This window comes from Brassica napus, chromosome C1, assembly GCF_020379485.1.
Source record: "Brassica napus cultivar Da-Ae chromosome C1, Da-Ae, whole genome shotgun sequence".
Classification (NCBI taxonomy): Eukaryota; Viridiplantae; Streptophyta; class Magnoliopsida; order Brassicales; family Brassicaceae; genus Brassica; species Brassica napus.
Window position 1 is genome coordinate 42,482,994 of NC_063444.1, and position 15,242 is coordinate 42,498,235.

General features: G+C 43.0%; 2 protein-coding genes and 1 non-coding gene across 5 annotated transcripts; all 3 read right to left on the bottom strand.

Annotated features, from left to right (window-relative positions):
• Positions 1–99: 99 nt before the first annotated feature.
• Positions 100–2,090, bottom strand: LOC106431883 (probable ADP-ribosylation factor GTPase-activating protein AGD15). Of its 2 annotated transcripts, XM_048744576.1 has the most exons (9): positions 1,866–2,090; positions 1,658–1,709; positions 1,510–1,568; positions 1,330–1,420; positions 1,195–1,249; positions 1,004–1,094; positions 709–910; positions 456–612; positions 100–380 (listed from the first exon to the last, which is right to left on the bottom strand). In XM_048744576.1, coding segments are annotated over exons 2-9 (708 nt in total). In that variant the 5' UTR covers position 1,709; positions 1,866–2,090; the 3' UTR covers positions 100–378. The 2 variants fall into 2 exon arrangements, with proteins under 2 accessions (XP_048600533.1, XP_013728173.1); XM_013872719.3 differs by having other exon boundaries at positions 1,658–1,886.
• Positions 2,091–2,159: 69 nt separating this feature from the next.
• Positions 2,160–5,148, bottom strand: LOC106431882 (probable metal-nicotianamine transporter YSL5). 2 transcript variants are annotated; one of them, XM_013872717.3, is made up of 6 exons: positions 4,578–5,148; positions 4,342–4,499; positions 4,169–4,266; positions 3,946–4,080; positions 3,667–3,856; positions 2,160–3,411 (listed from the first exon to the last, which is right to left on the bottom strand). In XM_013872717.3, the coding sequence occupies exons 1-6, from the start codon at positions 5,011–5,013 to the stop codon at positions 2,278–2,280; spliced, it is 2,151 nt and encodes a 716-aa protein (XP_013728171.1). In that variant the 5' UTR covers positions 5,014–5,148; the 3' UTR covers positions 2,160–2,277. The 2 variants fall into 2 exon arrangements, with proteins under 2 accessions (XP_013728171.1, XP_013728172.1); XM_013872718.3 differs by lacking the exon at positions 4,578–5,148 and having other exon boundaries at positions 3,667–3,836; positions 4,342–4,360.
• Positions 5,149–8,303: 3,155 nt separating this feature from the next.
• LOC125581237 lies at positions 8,304–8,410 on the bottom strand. The gene has a single exon (XR_007318937.1). It is a non-coding gene; the product is annotated as a small nucleolar RNA R71 (small nucleolar RNA).
• Between the last annotated feature and the right edge of the window lie 6,832 nt (positions 8,411–15,242).

The window sequence follows — 15,242 nt, forward strand, 5'->3', positions numbered from 1 at the left end:
CAAACATACAAAGTACAAACCGAAATTTCTGAAAATGGGTTGTTGGAAGTCATCATTGTTGTCTGTTGCTTGATATAGTTTATAGTATTGAGGAGTATGGAGCAATCAACTGATGTTACCTTCTTTAACAATTCAAAATCATAATACAAATGGGTGAGTTGTATTGCTTTTCCTTTTGGTCCAGAATACTCAAGATGTCTCTCTTCCATTGTATTTAAGTGATTTAGTTACAAGCAACCAAAAGTAGATACATAACTGAAATATATTTAAAGACCACAAAAGTAGAAGAACTTCTACTGTTGGCTTTTGAATTCATATCTGCCAACCTGTTGACCGTAATTAAAAGCTCCATCTTCTCATTCTTTCATCTCTTCCTCTTCCTGTTTCATTCACATTTATAGATTTAGAATCATAACATTTCATATATAAGATAAAAAAAGAAAAGTTCGCCTTACAGTCGAAAGTAGCCCAGCTGGAGGGTGGTGCTATGGTGGTACTTCTATTCTGATACATTTCCCCGGAGAAAATCTCATTCTTTTGATTTGGTTTCTTAGCTTCCATCCCCACTGGTAGAGGTAGAGCATATACATTCTCCTTCATATCTACCGAACCCTGCATTGCAGAAACAGTTTTATCAAAATGGTTCATGATCCTACTAAGAAAGCATTCTTGGTTCTTGCCACATGACATTTGACTGAACTACCATACCGCTCGAATTCTTGTTTCTGGAGGTGTAACTTGAAGAACATGCTTAAGAAGGAGGTCTTCATCAAGGGAAAGAGTTCTTGCTTTCTTTGGAGTTGCAGGCTTATAACCGCTCTCTACCAAGTGACTAACTTTGCAGCTTAGCTGGCTAGCTATAGGAGAAGGTTGAATCCCTCCCGGTGAAACCCACTTCTTCTCATTGTATCTAAGAAAAACCAAAAAAAAGATCTAAGCTGGTAGCATATGAAGAAGCAGCAAAGGCAACAACACTTTTTAGCAATAGAAAAGAAGCAATTACTTGGCTCTTATAAACGAGTCGCTTGAACTTCTCTCAAAATGAAGAGGCAACTCTGATTCCCAGTATTGATTTGCCTTAGCATTACCAGTAGCTAGATAGAGAGTAATAATGATCAAGTAATAAGATTGATATTATTGAATTGAAACTACTAAATGGGTTCATTGTAGTACACTACAAAAAGAGGAGCTTACATTGCATGAAAGAAACCTGATCTGGAAGCCATGTATCCAGAGTTATAGACCTTACCTGTTTTCAAGAACCATCACTAAGTTGTATGATTCATGTTCAAACATAATCAATTAATAGTAAAGAAGATTTGGTGGAACCTGAGAGATGTGAACACCAAGGCTGCGATGGATACCGGAGCATTGCATACATATGAATATCCCAAGGTTCACACTTGCCCATCTCGGTGCCCTGTAGATCCAACAACACACGAAACCTCTTATCATTCTGTTGAATGATGATAATGACCAAAAAGAGAAAGATGTTATCTTGATGATTACTTTGATCTACAATCTGCACATTCTCTATTGTCTGGTTGCTTTAAAAGTGCTTCCAATATCTGTAAGAAACAAAAACAATTCTCTAAGGCAACCATTTGTCATCGGGGACAATAGAGATCAATGGTGATCATAGAAAAATATGTGGAACCTTTGAATGTTTGGCGTTGAGCTCCTTGGAAACAGAGGCCTTCCCGTTCATTCTGATAAAAAAAAAAAAAAAAAAAAAAAGATAATCACAGAGAGAGAAGAAGAAAAAGAAAAAAAAACAGAGGAAGTTTGTAGCAGAAAGCGAGAATGATCGATCACAAGGAAGAACGGACTTCAAGGAGAGAAGGAGGCAAGATAGTTTCTCGTACCCTTTTATATATCTTGAGACTGCGACACCTCATCTCTCTCTCGCTCTCTATTTTTGTTAAAACAATTAATAAGCGGAGGAGAAGACGTTAGAGACAGTGCAAGGGTCAAAAACAGAGGAAGAGACCGAAACGAAATTGATTTCTCTTCACCGACCTCATCATCAGTGATGTTGACCGTTTCTTCCCCCAAAAGTCTCGTTCTTTACCACAATCATTCCTCAGGTTAGCTTCTCCTCTCTTCTAACCTTAATGTGTCACTACAAAACTCTGTTTCTATGTTTGCAAGTTTGTGTCTTTTTGTGATTTAAAAACAGCTGTTTATAAAGCATGTATTGTGCAATTACAAATCCAAACAAACTCCTCCACATCTATGATCTATACAACAATACACTTTACCAATGCCTTATGAGCTTCACGATCTTTTCAGAAAGCTATCGACTCTCGAATTAGTCGCAGCAGAGAGAAACTTCATACAAACAGGAGGATTCACACCAGCTATAGCCAACACCGAGCTCGGAAACGACCAAATCCCATCTCCACATATCAATCCAGACGCCACCGCAGTCCCAAACGCCTCAGCCTTGGCCGCATCCACCCTCTCCCAAACGAAAAGCACCAAACTCCCCACGCACATGTCAATCGCAAAGTACGGCCCCAAGAAAAATGGTATCGCCATCGCCATCGGCAGCGGCACGAACCTCCCCCACCTGCTCGGCAAACTATCCTTCACTATGTTCACAAGAATCGCCACGCTGAAAAACGCGTAGCAAAGAACTAAACACTCTCTTGGTAAAGAAGCAACACCTTCGACTCCTAGCTTGGCCATGCTTCGGTAAACTGTAGCGAACGGGGCGGGGTACTCGCTGTTCGGGATGCCTAAGTCCTCGAAGGCCTTGTAGAACAGCCAGAACACGCAAGGTGAGACGACGCAGCCCATCGCCGTGCCAATCACTTGGGATACAAACATTGACTTGGGTGATGAGAGAGTGAGGTATCCTGTTTTGAAGTCCTGCGTGAGGTCCGAAGCTGTGGAGACTATGTTCATCATGACGCCGCACGCAGCTAGTCCAGCCAGCATGCCGCCGTGCTCGGAGCCCGCCCACGCTCCTATCGTGAATATGGCGAGTTTGCCGTATGTTGAGGCCAAGGACCAGTCTGTGAGTCCGGCTCCGTAGGCGTTGCAGAAGGCTAGGACCGGCGCGCAGATGTAGATGACGAGGATGTAGTACCATCTGAGCTGGTGGAACATGTACGGGAGTATGGCGGTTGATGCTGCGGAGATGGTGATGTATCCTCCGACGGCGAACCAAGTGGGGATTTGGTCTTTGAGGAAGAATCTCGTGCGGCGTTGGTCGTCGTATGATTCTTTTGGGGTTTGTGGGGAAGCATGAGGGTCTTCTTCTTCTTGGACTGTGAAAGATCTTCTTGAGAAAGATGGAGTAGTAGTACCTCGGAGCTGTACAAATAGTCCTGATAGTGTCCGGCTCAGCACCTTGCAGAAGTTGTATAAGCCGTCTCCTAGGATTATAGCAACAGCTATGAACACCTGAAAAGGAACAATAAAGCAGGAAAGGATTCATAGAGAGAACTAAAAAGAGGAACTTGTAGAGAGTTTAGTCAGGGCCGGTCCAGCAAAGTCACGAATGAATCATTGGCATCTAGCTTCCAAAATTTTTGAAGAAAATTACATGCATATGCATAGGACTCTAAATTTGTAAAAAAAAATAAAAAAAAAATTGAAATCTTTACTAAATCGTCTATAACACCTAAAATCTAAGGATCGGCCCTGAGTTTAGTGTACCTTGTAAGCCTGGAGACCATGCATGCTGCTAGGTTCGACATCTGCAGGAAACCAATCTCCCTTTTTGGTTTCAATGAGAGGCCACATTATACCCCAAGAGAGGATCCCTCCCAAGAGAACAGAGATGTTGATTATGTATGGGCATATCATGCCAACACCCACATATGTTGCTGAAAAATCAAAGTAGAACCTATTTGTACATCAGGCTCTCACCAGAAAGAAACTCCAATAAGCCAATGCTCTTTCTGTTTGAGTGAGTGAGTTGTTTATTGAGCTTACTTGTATTGATAAGCTTTGAGTCCAAAGGTAGGGAAGTTGGAGAACCCACAATTTTCTCCTCCGGTAAAGAACCATTGGAAGAAACTCCACAAGAAGCTGAAGGAGAAGAACTTCCCCAATACCCTCACTTGTTTCCTGATGCAGAAAAGCAGCATGAAGTTAAAAAAAAAAAGCAGAGAACTCAAGACTAGTGAGTCTAAAGTGAAGTGAAAAGAGACAGTACTTGGCTAGCTTGGCTCCTTGAGGTGTATGGAAGCTGTTGATAAGATGAGCAGTAGCAGTACCACTTGGATATGTTAGTTTGAAGTCTATTACCATTATCTGCAAACACATAGAAACTGATCTCTTCAACTCATTGTCCCTTTTTGGTTCAAATTAACAAAGCTGAGACCAAACCTTCCTAAGGGGAACAACTGAGAAGAGGCCAAGAAAGCTGACAACAAAGAGGAAACCAATAATCCAACCCAATGAAGGGTTCTTGACGCCACGAGCAACGTCTCCTGATTGCTTTGCAATTCGTTCACTCATGCCAAATAGGTATGTCCCAAACCCTCCTGTAGATGACAAAAAGACCATAAACATAAGCAGGAAGAGATAGAGAGAAAGCATATGAAGATGAGTGTTCTCCTTACCGCTGAAGGCAATGCCGGAAGAAGCAACAACGCAGGTCTGAATAACAGTGTTCTCCTGGCGAGTAAACGGCTGTTTCAAGTATCCAGACCTATGAAGCATCTTGGTCCACGTCTTGACAAAGAAGAAACCCAGAAGACCAGCTGAGACATTGAGCGACGGTATGATTCCCGTCGTGAGGTTAAGCTTCATAACAATGAAGCTAAACAAGATGCTTAGCACAAAGCTCACCACAAAAGCCCTCAAAGTCAGCTGCTTTGTCCAAGAAGGTACTTCTCTGCTTTCAAAGATCTTCTCCACAGATTCCTCCTCTTCCTCTTCCTCTTCCTCTTCCTCTTCATGATGCTTATTCGTCGCCTTCTCAGATTCTGGACTAAACCCAGCTTCCTGCAACTCGTGTTCCACAACTCTGTCTGGATTTAGACACGCCTTTCTCATCTTACCTGTCTCTCTGTTTCTTAGATCTAAGAAAAAAAACGAGGTGGTGAGAAAGTTAAGTAAGGACAGTATTATTGATGAGAACTAAAATCAAAGGCTGAAAGTTGTCAACTTGGACTCTGTTTTTTATAACATTCTGACAAATCAGATATAGCTTTGGTGTTTCTTTATTACTTAAGATTCTTTGTCGGTATGTCTGTAAATAGCTAATTACCTGGAATTTAACTTGTTAATCAACATCATTATTAAGTTCTAAACAAGTTCTTAAACTCATCCCTATCCAACAAGCTTGGAACTTTAATAAATATCTTATATATAAACAGTATATTGATTACTCAGTGCTCTCCAGACCACAAACTGAATAAAAGTCTATACCTTTTATTATTAAAAGATAATTCTAGTTGAAGATAAGGCAAAGAATTAATATGAGAAAGAAAACCAAATGGTGTCTTTTTTTTTTTTCTATTTATCAACTAAAAATGGCATAACATTACTTAATATAAAATGAAAAAATAAGAAACGGGACCCATCTATAGATTGCGCTACATTCTAATTTACACGTGAGGACAACATTTTTACAAATCTTAGATTTTCTTAAAAAAAAAATACTAAGACCATATACAACGGGCTACTGAAAGTTACTTTCAATTGTTAAAACCCTTCTAATGAGGATGTTGAAATATTGTGTCTATCTATGTGAGTTCAACAACAGTTGTAAAGTTTCAACTGTTAAAATAAAAAGTTTTGTGACTCAGGGCTGCCACATGTCGCTTTATTACTCGACAAAAAATTTCTCATTAGTTGCTTAGATTTCTTTTGATTTTTATTTTCACCCGGTAATTTGAAAGCATTTATTAAATAAATAAAAAATTTTAAAAAATATAGAAATTATATCAGAATTCAAGATTTCTTTTATCTATAAATATAGACTATTTTCATTTCATTTAGATACAAAAAAAAACCGTCATTTTCATTTCTTATATTGTATATATATGTATTCTAATGTTTTTTCTTTATATCAAATGGTAATATTACGGTAATTTTTTAATGTAATATTTATATTTCTTATATTGTATATTTACTTATTATTTAGTTTTTCTTATATTGTATTGATATCTTGCATATTTTCATTGTCTTATCCACTCACTCATGTGCATTTTGATCATATAGACTAGGATTTAACCATGTTTAGGTTGCATTTTGCATACATGAGTCCTTATCAGGTATTGGAGTACCACATAGAGTTCTTGGAGACATTTGGGTGCATTTAGAGCTCAAAAGAGGTGAAAAAGGTGATCATTGGACGAGCAGTGCATGGGAGCGACCTCACCGGAGCGACACCGTGAAGTCGCTGTGACACCCTTTCAGAGCGACTTGACCGGAGCGACGCAGAGAGGTCGCTCGCGTCTCCATCACCCGGAGCGACTTGACCGTAGCGACGCAGCGAGGTCGCTCGCGTCTCCATCACCCGGAGCGACTTGACCGGAGCGACGCAGCGAGGTCGCTCGCGTCTCCATCACTCGGAGCGACATGACCGGAGCGACGCAGCGAGGTCGCTCGCGAAAAGCGACCCAGAGCGACGTCTCGCAGCGACTCCTCCAGGTCGCTCCCGAAGCCTAGAGCGACCTCTCGGAGCGACTACTGGAGGTCGCTGCGCGACGTCTGATTACTCGAATTCATTTCTACTCAAGGGCCTTTTGGTCATTTTATTATGCACGTTTTTACTTCTGAAAACCTATGTTTTAAGTACTTTTGGCAGCCACCAGACAGATTATCTTTGTTCTAAGAAAAAAACCTTTGGAAAGTTCATCTCTTGAATCATCTTTGTTCATCTAGTTATTGCAATTCTGTGTTTCCAATTCGTTGTGGTATCCCTCTGTATGATTAATCTGAAATCCAAAATGGGTTTAAGAGGAATCATGAAGAGTAGTGAGTAATCACCATTTAAATTCAGGGGTTAGGAAGATTAAGGGTGATTAGGTTAGAGCTAGGATGTTTTAGAGTAGATCATTCCAAAACCTTGCTAGTAGATTAATCATAATGCATCTTCTGAGTTAGCTTCTCAAAAGTTGATCTTTAGGCATTTTCCACCCAAAAGGTGTTCGATGAAATGCCTGAAACAACTCTTCAAAGCTTTTAGCATATTTTGCCAAAGACATTTGTTGTTAGAAATGCTAAGATAGCCTTAGACCTGTTAGTAATGATTGCTTCCATATTATTCAACCGAAGACATTTGTTGTTTGAAATGTGTTAGTAAATGAACATTTATCTAGACATAGAGTTTGTTTAGAATCGTGTCTAAGCTTAAGGTTGATAGTTTGATTGTTCGTTTGCCATCCTTAGTTCGAAACTTGATCACCCAAGGTCTAATTCCTATGCCCATGAGTTCTCATTTCCTTAGTTAAGAAAGTCAACTCATTAACCGTTTTTATTATTCTGAAACTGCATTAGTAATAATCATTAGTTTAGAAAACCTTTAAAATCATCGGTTGCACTTAGATTAAGTAAGTACTTGCATTCTCAGTGCTTGAAATCCCTTGGAATTGGTTCGACAATCATTTATACTACAACATTTGTCTTAGGAGCCTTGAAAACTCCTAATATCAAATTGGCGCCGTTGCCAAATTCCAAGTAGATTTGAACATTGAGATTTAGTCATTTGCTTGAGACTAAGTCATTTTAATTTTCTTTAGTTACTGATTCTCCTTCTTCACCTCCCTTTAATTTACAGGTGTATGAACTTGAGGAGCAGGGGTCCATCAAACCTAGTTCCAAGAGCCGCAGACATCAGAGCTTTAGAGAGAGAGTGTGCTAGAAAGAGAAGAGAAGAAGAGCAACAGTCTCACTTGCAGAGATTGGATACTGATATGGGAGACATACATCAAAATGATGCCAACAACGTTCCTCAAAACCAACAGCGAGCAGCTCGACCCATTGGCACTTACGACCGTCCCAACATTCATGGTCATAGATTGGGAATCCGAGCACCAGCTGTAGCAGCCAACAACTTTGAGATCAAATCAGGACTCCTCAACGTGATCGAGAACAACAAGTATCATGGCTTGGCTCTAGAGGACCCATTTGATCACTTGGACAGGTTCGACAGCTACTATGGGTTGTCAAAAACCAATGGTGTGTCTGAGGATGCCTTAAAGCTGAAGTTATTCCCTTTATCTCTGGGGTATAAGGCACGACAGTGGGAGAAGTCTCTGCCAAGTGACTCAATCACTACTTGGGATGACTGCAAGAAAGCTTTCTTGGAGAAGTTTTTCTCTACTTCAAGAACTGCTAAGCTGAGAAATGAGATCTCCAGTTTTCAACAAAAAGGCTTGGAAGGCTTCAGTGAAGCCTGGGAGAGATTCAAGGGCTACCAAGCTCAATGCCCACACCATGGCTTCTCTAAAGAGAGCTTGCTGAGCACATTCTACCGTGGTGCTCTTCCTAAGTACAGGGCCAGACTGGATACAGCTAGCAATGGGTTCTTCTTGGGGAGAACTGAGGAAGATGCAGAAGAGCTGGTTGACAATATGGTAAAGAGTGATGCTGTCTACAGTGGAGACCACGACAGAGGCAGTCGAACAGATGACAAGCAGATGAGGAGGGAGTTAAAGGCTCTCCAGGATAAGATTGACATTCTCATTGCTGATAAGGCCACCCAAGAGCAGCTGCACTATGTTGGTAACCCAAACAAAGACGCCACACCTGTTGTCCAGGAAGTTGATGGTTTGGAAGGGCAAGAAGAGCTGTGCTTCATCAACAACAATGGTAGCTGTTACAAGAAAGAGCCAAACTTTCAGTACAACATCTACCAACAGAGATCTTACCCAAACAACCAACAGAGTGGTTATCAGCCTCGGAACAACCAGCAAGGCAGCTATAGCCTCAACAAAACCCTCCTCCCGGTTTCAACAACAAAGGACAACAACCTGCCCAACTACAACCTACTACTTCTACCTCTACTCCTCCAGTCAGCAGCACTGATGCCCTACTAAAACAAATCTTGGAGTCTCAGACAAGAAGTGAGAAGCATGTTGGCTATGAGTTGAAAAACCTTCACGCAAAGATTGATGGAAGCTACAATGAGCTCAACAACAAGTTCAGAACCTTGGAGAACCAGTTTGCTGCCATGAACACTCAACAAAATCGCCAACAAGGTTCTTTACCTGGAAAATCTGAGCAAAACCCCAAAGAGACCATGAAAGCTATCACCCTCAGGAGTGGTAAGGAGTTACCTCAGAAAGCTCTCACCAAGGATGCTGAGAAACAAGGTGAGGGCGTTGCCATCAACATAGATGATGAAGTGGTGATTGTTGATGAGAAAATCAATGATGAAATCTTGGAGAAGATTGTGGAAGCGAAAGGTAAAGGAAAGGTTGGGGAAGAGAAGACAACAGTGAAAGATGGTGAAGTTGTTGCTCCAGCAAGTGAAAATTCTTTTGTTCCTCCTCCTTATGAACCCAAACTACCATTCCCTGGTAGATTCAAGAGGCAGCTGCTAGAGAAGTACAAAGCTCTATTTGAGAAGCAAATGAGTGAAGTTCAAGTCACAATGCCCATCATTGATGCTTTCATGCTAATTCCTCAATATAGTAAGTTCCTGAAAGATGTCGTAGTTGCAAAGAAGAAGGAGATGGAGGGCATGGTGATTCTCACTCATGAGTGCAGTGCCATCATCCAAAGGCTTGTTGTTCCAAAGAAGCTAGAAGATCCAGGATGCTTCACATTGCCTTGTGCTCTTGGACCTATGGTATTTGATAGATGTCTCTGCGATTTGGGAGCTAGTGTCAGCTTGATGCCTTTATCTGTTGCTAAGAAGCTTGGTTTCACTCAGTACAAGAAGTGTAGATTGTCTCTGGTATTGGCTGATCGTTCAGTGAAGTACCCGGTGGGTATCTTGGAGGACCTCCCCGTTATGGTTGGAAAATAGGAGATCCCTACAGACTTTTTGATGCTTGAGATGGGTGAGGAAGCTGCAGATCCTTTAATCCTTGGAAGACCTTTCTTAGCTACATCAGGAGCAATTGTTAATGTGAAAGAGGGCAAGATTGATCTCCACTTGGGTAAAGGGCATGTTCTTCACTTTGACATCAAGGAGGTAATGAAGAAACCAACAGTTCAAGGGCAAGTTTTCTACATTGAAGAGATGGATGCCCTTGCTGATGAGCTCCTTGAAGAATTGTCAATAGAAGACCCTCTACAGCATGCTTTGACGATAGAGAGGCCAGCTGAAGTGATTCAGAACCTGGAGAGTGCTGCCTATGGGATGATGTTGGATTCACACAGAAGATTTGGTAGTAAGGATCAGTATGAGGAACTGCCTCAAATTGTCCATCAGGAAGCCTCGGTCATTCAACAAGGAAACACCCAGCAAAACGACTGGAGCGAACTTAAGGCGCCTAAGGTGGAGCTTAAACCTCTCCCCAATGGTGTAAGGTATGCATTTCTTGGTCCTAATGGAACTTATCCAGTCATTGTGAGTAGTGAACTTACTGAAACTGAGCTATCTGAACTTTTGAGATGGATTCTTTTGCTGCAAGAGTTTGATTTAGAGATCAAGGACAAGCCAGGAGTTGAGAATGGTGTAGCTGATCACTTCTCCAGGCTGAGAGTGGAGTGTGGCATTCCCATTGACGAAGGACTCCCTGAGGAACAGATCATGGCTATTGGAGCAGTGATAGCAGTTTGTGAGACTGGAAGGAAGCTTGAAGAAGTCAAGGCAACAGAAGAGAAAGAACCTTGGTATGCTGATTTGGTGAATTACCTAGCCACAGGAAAAGAGCCTTTGAATCTTGTGGGTTATGCCAAGAAGAAGTTCTACAAGGATGTGAAGAGATACTATTGGGATGAGCCCTACCTCTACATTCTCTGCAAAGATCAACTTTATAGGAGAGTAGTTGCTAATGAGGAGATTGATGGGATCCTTACACAGTGTCATGGATCATCTTATGGAGGCCACTTTGCCACCTTCAAGACTGTTGCTAAGGTGTTACAAACTGGATTCTGGTGGCCACACATGTTCAAGGACACACAAGACTTTGTTTCAAGGTGTGATTCATGCCAAAGGAGGGGAAACATCACCAAGAGGAATGAGATGCCTCAGAATCCAATCCTTGAAGTTGAAGTGTTTGATGTGTGGGGTATTGACTTCATGGGGCCATTTCCATCATCACATGGCAACAAGTACATCCTGGTAGCTGTTGATTATGTCTCAAAATGGGTGGAAGCTATTGCAAGTCCCACCAATGATGCAAGAGTGGTAATCAAGATGTTCAAGAGCACCATCTTTCCAAGGTTCGGAGTTCCAAGAGTTGTAATCAGTGATGGAGGGTCTCATTTCATCAACAAACTGCTTGAGGGACTTCTCAGGAAGAACGGTGTTAAGCACAAGGTTGAAACTCCTTACCATCCTCAAACAAGCGGTCAAATTGAAATTTCTAACAGAGAGATCAAGTCCATTCTGGGGAAGATTGTGGGGATTACAAGGAAGGATTGGTCAGTTAAGCTTGATGATGCGCTTTGGGCTTACAGGACAGCTTACAAGACACTTCTGGGGACCACACCTTTCAACCTATTGTATGAGAAAGCTTGCCATCTACCAGTGGAGCTTGAGTACAAGGCGCTTTGGGCAGTAAAGTTGCTGAACTTTGACATCAAGAGTGCCAAAGAGAAAAGGCTTTTTCAGCTACATGAGCTTGATGAGATAAGAATTGATGCCTTCGAAAACTCAAGGATCTACAAGGAGAAGACTAAATCTTTCCATGACAAGAATATCCTAAAGAGAGAGTTTAAAGAAGGAGATCAAGTTCTTCTCCACAACTCAAGACTGAAGTTGTTTCCAGGAAAGCTTAAGTCAAGGTGGTCCGGCCCTTTCAAAGTCAAAGAGGTTAAGCCATATGGAGCAATAGTTTTGTGGAGTACAGATGAAAGAGACTTCACTGTCAATGGGCAAAGGGTTAAGCTCTACATGGCTGATGCACCTGAGGAAGATGGAGTTTCAACTCCACTATCTGATCCTACCCCAGCCTAGTCCAAAAGGAAGCAAAGTCAAGCTAGAGACTTAAAACAAGCTCACTTGGGAGGAAGTCTCATGCGTATCCTTGTACATATTGCATTGTTATTTTCATTTTCTTCATATTTCATAAAAAAAAAGGGAAAGTGTTGAAGTATTGTTCAGGTGGTTCATCGATCCGGTCAAGGCAAGGACTCGAGCGTGGGAGTGAGGTTCCGCAGCGACGCCACGAGGTCGCTCTAGCTGGAAACGACATGATAAGAGCGACGTCCCGCAGCAACCACGTGAGGTCGCTCGCGTTTCTGTCGCTGGGAGCGACGTGATCAGAGCGACTCGACTAAGTCGCTCGCACATTCGGTGTCCGGAGCTCGAGAGTCGCTTTGGGAGCGACGTCCCGCAGCGACCCCGTGAGGTCGCTCGCGTTTCTGTCGCTGGGAGCGACGTGATTAGAGCGACTCAGCTAAGTCGCTCGCGTTTTATGTCTCCGAGGCTCCAGAATCGCCCTCGGAGCGACGTCCCGCAGCGACCACGTGAGGTCGCTCGCGTTTTCTGTCGCTGGAAGCGACGTGACGCAGCGACCAAGTGAGGTCGCTCGCGTTTACTGCGACACGGAGCGACCCATAAGAGCGACCACTCCAGGTCGCTCCCGAACCGGTCCAGGTAAGTCCCTTTTCAATTTTGTCCAGTTTAATTCGAGTTAACAAGCCCTAAACCTAACCGGACGACCCTAGAACTACCCATACCACGACCTTCATCTCTTTCACTCTCTTTTCCTCTCACAAACACTCATACTCTCTCAAACAAACCCACACCAAAAATCTCCTAACTTTCTCAATTCTCACCCAAATCTCCTAGTTCTTGTTTCTAAATCTAAGCTTTCGCCCCAACAGTCTATTCCTCACCACCCATTCCCCATTTCCTTCCATCCAAAGCAAGGTATTGTGTTTTTAAATTCAAATTCGTAGGTCCATGAGCCCTAGAATTTGAAAATCGAAATTTGGTCATTTTCTTGCTTGATTGTGGTGAAATAGACTAGGGAAAGCTTATATATCAAGTTGGGTTGTTGAATTGAAGGTGGAACTGAGCTTAATTTGAACTTTGGCAAAATTAGGGTTCATGGATTTGGGGTTTTTCGAAATTGATCCTATTTGAGTGTGTTAGTGGGTGAGTTAGTATGTTAAGGTGTTGAAAGTTTTGATTAGAGAACCCTCTCATTCTAGAATAACTTTGATTATTGAATTTTACTTGTATTATAATTTTCACATGATGAAAAGATTGAGAATTGTGTTTTTTTTTACGTTCCTTCTTGAAGTCTACATTTGCAAAATCAATCGACTTATTCCTTTCCAAGTTTTGTATTTCTCAGGTACAATGGTTAAGAAAACAAAGGGAAAGTTGGATGCTGAGAGGCAGGAACCTGAAAGTCAAGAGTCTTCGTTGAGAGGAAAGGCTTTAGCCTCGGAACGAGCTGGTTCTGGGACACAAAAGACTTCTCGACAGAAAACCGTGGCTGCAAAGAAGGCAAAGGAGCAAGAGATGAGGACAGGGAAGAGTATAGCAGTTGCCACAGATGAAGAGAGTGGCGATGAAAGTGCAGATGAGCAGGCTCCTACAAAGAGGGCCAAGATGTCCAAAGGGGAAGAGGTTGCTGAGGATAGAGACAGAACGAAAACTTCATCAGAGGAAGAGCTGTATCACCATTTGTTGAATGAGGTAACTTGGACTCCGACCAGATTCGCTGACCTTGATTTGCTGAAAGAGGTGGGTCTCTATTCTGATATTGAGGCAATGCTGGGGCACCTGAAAGATGCCCAAACTCCTCACCATGGCCTACCCCACCTACCGGGATGTCTCCTGTCAGTTCTTGTCTTCCCTTGAGGTCACTTACCATGACGATCCGCACGTGAGGCAGGGATGGGGCAAAATAAAGTTCAGGGTCAATGGGAGAGAGTACAACATGAATTTCAAAGACATTGGGAGAGTCATGGGTTTCCAAGACTTGGCAGAGTACTCCCTTCCCAAGTGTGAAAACCTCACCGCTCAGCTTTGGAAGCTAATCACTGGAAACAAACACTCTACCGGGGCTGACAAGAACTCACATATACGGCACCCGTCTGTACGCTACCTCCATAGGATGCTCGTCCATGCATTCTACCCACGGAAGCAAGCTGGTAGTGTCACCGAGGAAGACATGCGCCTGCTCTGCCCGGCTATCCGCCCCTATGCCCCACCTAGAACGTTGCCCCTTCCAAGCAACGACATCTATGCTTCCTTCGGGATGGTCAGTTTCTTCGTGAATCGTCTCAAGCACTACATAGACTGGGCATGGTACACAACTGATTCGCAACCAAAGGTCGGGATAGGCGGGATGATCACGCCACTGCTCCAGTTTCTGAATGTTCCTTTGGGAAAGGACGCAGCAGGGCCTAAGTTCATCGATGGCACTTACTTGAGGATTGCCACCTATTTCAGTGGGATGTATGGGAAGGACCTGGAGCTATCAGCTTCAACTTATCCCAAGAAGACTTTCTTGGAGAACACAGGTCTCTCGGTCCCATTGCTGCACCAAGGAAAAGGAGTGTTCCGACGAGACACGACTTCACAGAACCTCCTAGGGAAGAATCTGTACCCATCTATGGACCTCCACGCTACTACTTCAAGCCGCATGATGGAGTCCTTCCCCCTGGTGCGCTTCGTGATGCTCATGAACACATTAGCCGACTTCAGCGATGGAACAAGGCACAAGACAGAACGATCGAAAAGCTGAAGGACAAGTGCAAGGCGCTGAGCGACGGTGAAGAAGCAAGCAAAGACTTCAGCCAAGTTCATGAAGAAAGTGGCCGATGTCTTGACCAGAGGAGGAATAGCTGGATGTAGCTCAGCGGACTTCGCCTTCGCGAACACATCAGTCCCCCAGCCCCCACCTCACCCCACTGATCTTGGTTTCCCACTCACTGATAGACAGCTCCAGCGACAACGGAGGAACCCACCCACTCAGCCTTCCGCCTCTGGAAACAAGTCTCCATCCCTAGCCTCTTCAGAAAGTGAAGCTGAGATTGAAGAAGTTCAGAGCCAACAATGGTATGGAGACTACAGCTCAGGACATGGAGGTTACTACGCCACGTTTCCACCGGACGACGATGATGCTGGGGCATCTGCCCCCACTTACTATCCTTGAAGGTATTTCTCTACTTTCCCCTGTATATACCATTTCGTTTTT

What these genes read in the sequence shown, in the direction of transcription:
- LOC106431883 (XM_048744576.1), bottom strand. Translation starts at nt 1,708, where the DNA reads ATGAACGGGAAGGCCTCTGTTTCCAAGGAGCTCAACGCCAAACATTCA. An exon ending in TCAGGTTTCTTTCATGCAAT is followed by an intron (nt 1,095 to 1,194) that starts GTAAGCTCCTCT and finishes CTCTCTATCTAG; the next exon opens with CTACTGGTAATGCTAAGGCA. An exon ending in CAGAAACAAGAATTCGAGCG is followed by an intron (nt 613 to 708) that starts GTATGGTAGTTC and finishes TCTGCAATGCAG; the next exon opens with GGTTCGGTAGATATGAAGGA.
- LOC106431882 (XM_013872717.3), bottom strand. Translation starts at nt 5,013, where the DNA reads ATGAGAAAGGCGTGTCTAAATCCAGACAGAGTTGTGGAACACGAGTTG. An exon ending in CAAGGAGCCAAGCTAGCCAA is followed by an intron (nt 4,081 to 4,168) that starts GTACTGTCTCTT and finishes TTTCTGCATCAG; the next exon opens with GAAACAAGTGAGGGTATTGG. An exon ending in ATGGTCTCCAGGCTTACAAG is followed by an intron (nt 3,412 to 3,666) that starts GTACACTAAACT and finishes GTTCCTTTTCAG; the next exon opens with GTGTTCATAGCTGTTGCTAT.